The sequence below is a fragment of the Primulina tabacum genome, chromosome 16, assembly GCF_025594145.1.
Source record: "Primulina tabacum isolate GXHZ01 chromosome 16, ASM2559414v2, whole genome shotgun sequence".
Taxonomy (NCBI): Eukaryota; Viridiplantae; Streptophyta; class Magnoliopsida; order Lamiales; family Gesneriaceae; genus Primulina; species Primulina tabacum.
Window position 1 is genome coordinate 5,805,824 of NC_134565.1, and position 2,176 is coordinate 5,807,999.

At 35.6% G+C, this 2,176-nt stretch overlaps 1 protein-coding gene across 2 annotated transcripts; it reads right to left on the reverse strand.

Moving 5' to 3' along the window:
* Positions 1 to 228: 228 nt before the first annotated feature.
* On the reverse strand, positions 229 to 2,176 carry LOC142529024 (transcription factor TCP17). Of its 2 annotated transcripts, none has more exons than XM_075634382.1 (2): positions 1,958 to 2,176; positions 229 to 1,538 (listed from the first exon to the last, which is right to left on the reverse strand). In XM_075634382.1, exon 2 carries the CDS (start codon positions 1,521 to 1,523, stop codon positions 600 to 602), a length of 924 nt encoding a protein of 307 aa, XP_075490497.1. In that variant the 5' UTR covers positions 1,524 to 1,538; positions 1,958 to 2,176; the 3' UTR covers positions 229 to 599. The 2 variants fall into 2 exon arrangements, with proteins under 2 accessions (XP_075490497.1, XP_075490496.1); XM_075634381.1 differs by having other exon boundaries at positions 230 to 1,552.

The window sequence follows — 2,176 nt, forward strand, 5'->3', positions numbered from 1 at the left end:
TTCTTGCCCATGTATTGGTAAAGTATCCCAACAAAAAACACAAGAGATTAATTTTTAATTTCGAACAAAGGTAGCTTGACTAGCTAACAAAACAGTTAAATAAAAATCATTTTATAATCCAATTCAAATCCGAATAAATATACTCTATCAAATATCAAATTGGGATGGTGAAATGCTACAAAGAAAATTGTAAAAATTCATATAAAATATATATATCCCTCCAAAGGATTAATGTATATTATCTAAAAAATAAAATGTCTTCATGATACAACATTCCAGTTATCTAACATATGCAAGCACTTCATATTTCGCACAAAATCAACAAATAAAATCATATTTGGTTTCTGTAAAAATCCAAAAATGAACCCGACAGAGATAATATATGCACATACTGTAACAGTTACACATTTCTAGTGTGTGTGTGTGTGTAGATATATATTATCAAAGCATCGATGCAGCAGTATGTGACAAAAGAAAAAGAATTATGTTGCTTACTGTGTAGGACAATTATTTGTAAAGTTTTTGCAGGAAACCTGTGCTGAGTCCTTGAAATCTTTGTTTCTTCTGTGAAGTGCCCTATTTATTTTCTATAAGAAAATTTATTGTCTTTGAGAATTTCTGTTGTCTTCATCTCCTCTTTCGGCTTTGTTGTCCTGTGATCGAACAGCTGTTTTCGAGTTCATGTTCAGTCCATACAATTTCAGTGGAGAACTAATCAAGTGAAAGGCTGAATTTTGTTGCTGCAAATGATTGTTTTGCCTCAAATCACTCTCCATTGATGTGGTGATGTATGGAGGATTAAAAGGTGGGACAATGGAAGGTAAAAAGAACTGAGAACTCGATGAGACGGATGGCATAAGATTGTTGTGAGATGAATGACCTTGATCCGTTTGATTGGAGAACGAAAACCCTCCTCCGAATTGGGATAAGGATAAGTTTGAAGGATCCCAATTATGGATAAAAGAGTTGTATGGCATGTACGGGAAAGAGGGTTGTTGACTGTTTAATGGAAACAAGTTTTGGGCCACAAATCCCCCGTAAACCTCTTGATCCTGATGAGGTGAAATCCATTTCTCTTTTGCTTGATTGAGTCCCAAAAAGGGTTGATCCGTGTGAGATAGGGATATTATTTGAGGGTTAGAAGATGATTCATGTGAAGTGTTGTTTATAGGCATAGTTGGAAGAGGAGGAAGCTTATCGATCTCGTGTTTCGTTGCATCCAGCAGCCAATCTACAACTTTACTAGGTTGGCTTAATCCAAGCCTGTCCTGTAGTTCATACAACAGAACCGCGGTAGGCACGGAGAGCCTAATTCGTCGATCCCTCAATCCCCTTATGGTACACACTTTACTGTGTCTGTCTTTGCCTCCAAAAGCACGCGATACACGCACAATTCTTGGGTTTTTGTAGCTTGACCATTGTCTTGAAGAAGATGTAGGATTAATCTTGGGAAACTTTATGCTATTCCTATCATCTAGGTCGTCTTTTTCCGTCCGAGTGCTATCTTTTTCTCTTGAATTCATGATCAACCGATCCACCTGCAAGAAATCAACTGTATCGACAGAAATCGAATTCAGTTCATTTTGGGAATTGATGCTATGTTCTTTCATTTCGTACAGAAAATACAATAATCATTACATAAACTGTTGGCTATAACCAAAAATCATGATTTCTTATCATCTTGAATAATATTGATATTTTAACTCAAGAAAGTATTTTCACAGGAAATTCATAGATTTTGCTGCAATATTGAGCAAGGTATACAGTCTCCAGGAAAATTGATAACAGTAATTTTCAAGAAATCAACACACTAACAGATAAAAAATAAGCACAGTATCATTCAAGAAAAGTGACAATTAGGGTTGAAAATATTTGAACTATATGATAAAAATCTCAAAACTATTTGAAGAAGTGATTTTCACCTTATATATATGGAAGCTAATTAAAGAACACTCACGGTTCAACATAAATGGCAATTAGCCCGAATCCTTTCGCTTTATCGCTGCAAAGCCATGGAGGGTTTCGAATAGGTTTGCAGCACAGTATTAATGTAACAAGCGAGGGCTGTGTGAGGAAATCTTACAGAGTCAAATAGGAGAAGAGAATATTACTATGCCATGTTGCCAAGGACATATAAAAGGAAAGGGGAAAGAGAAAGTATGAAACATTTGCAACC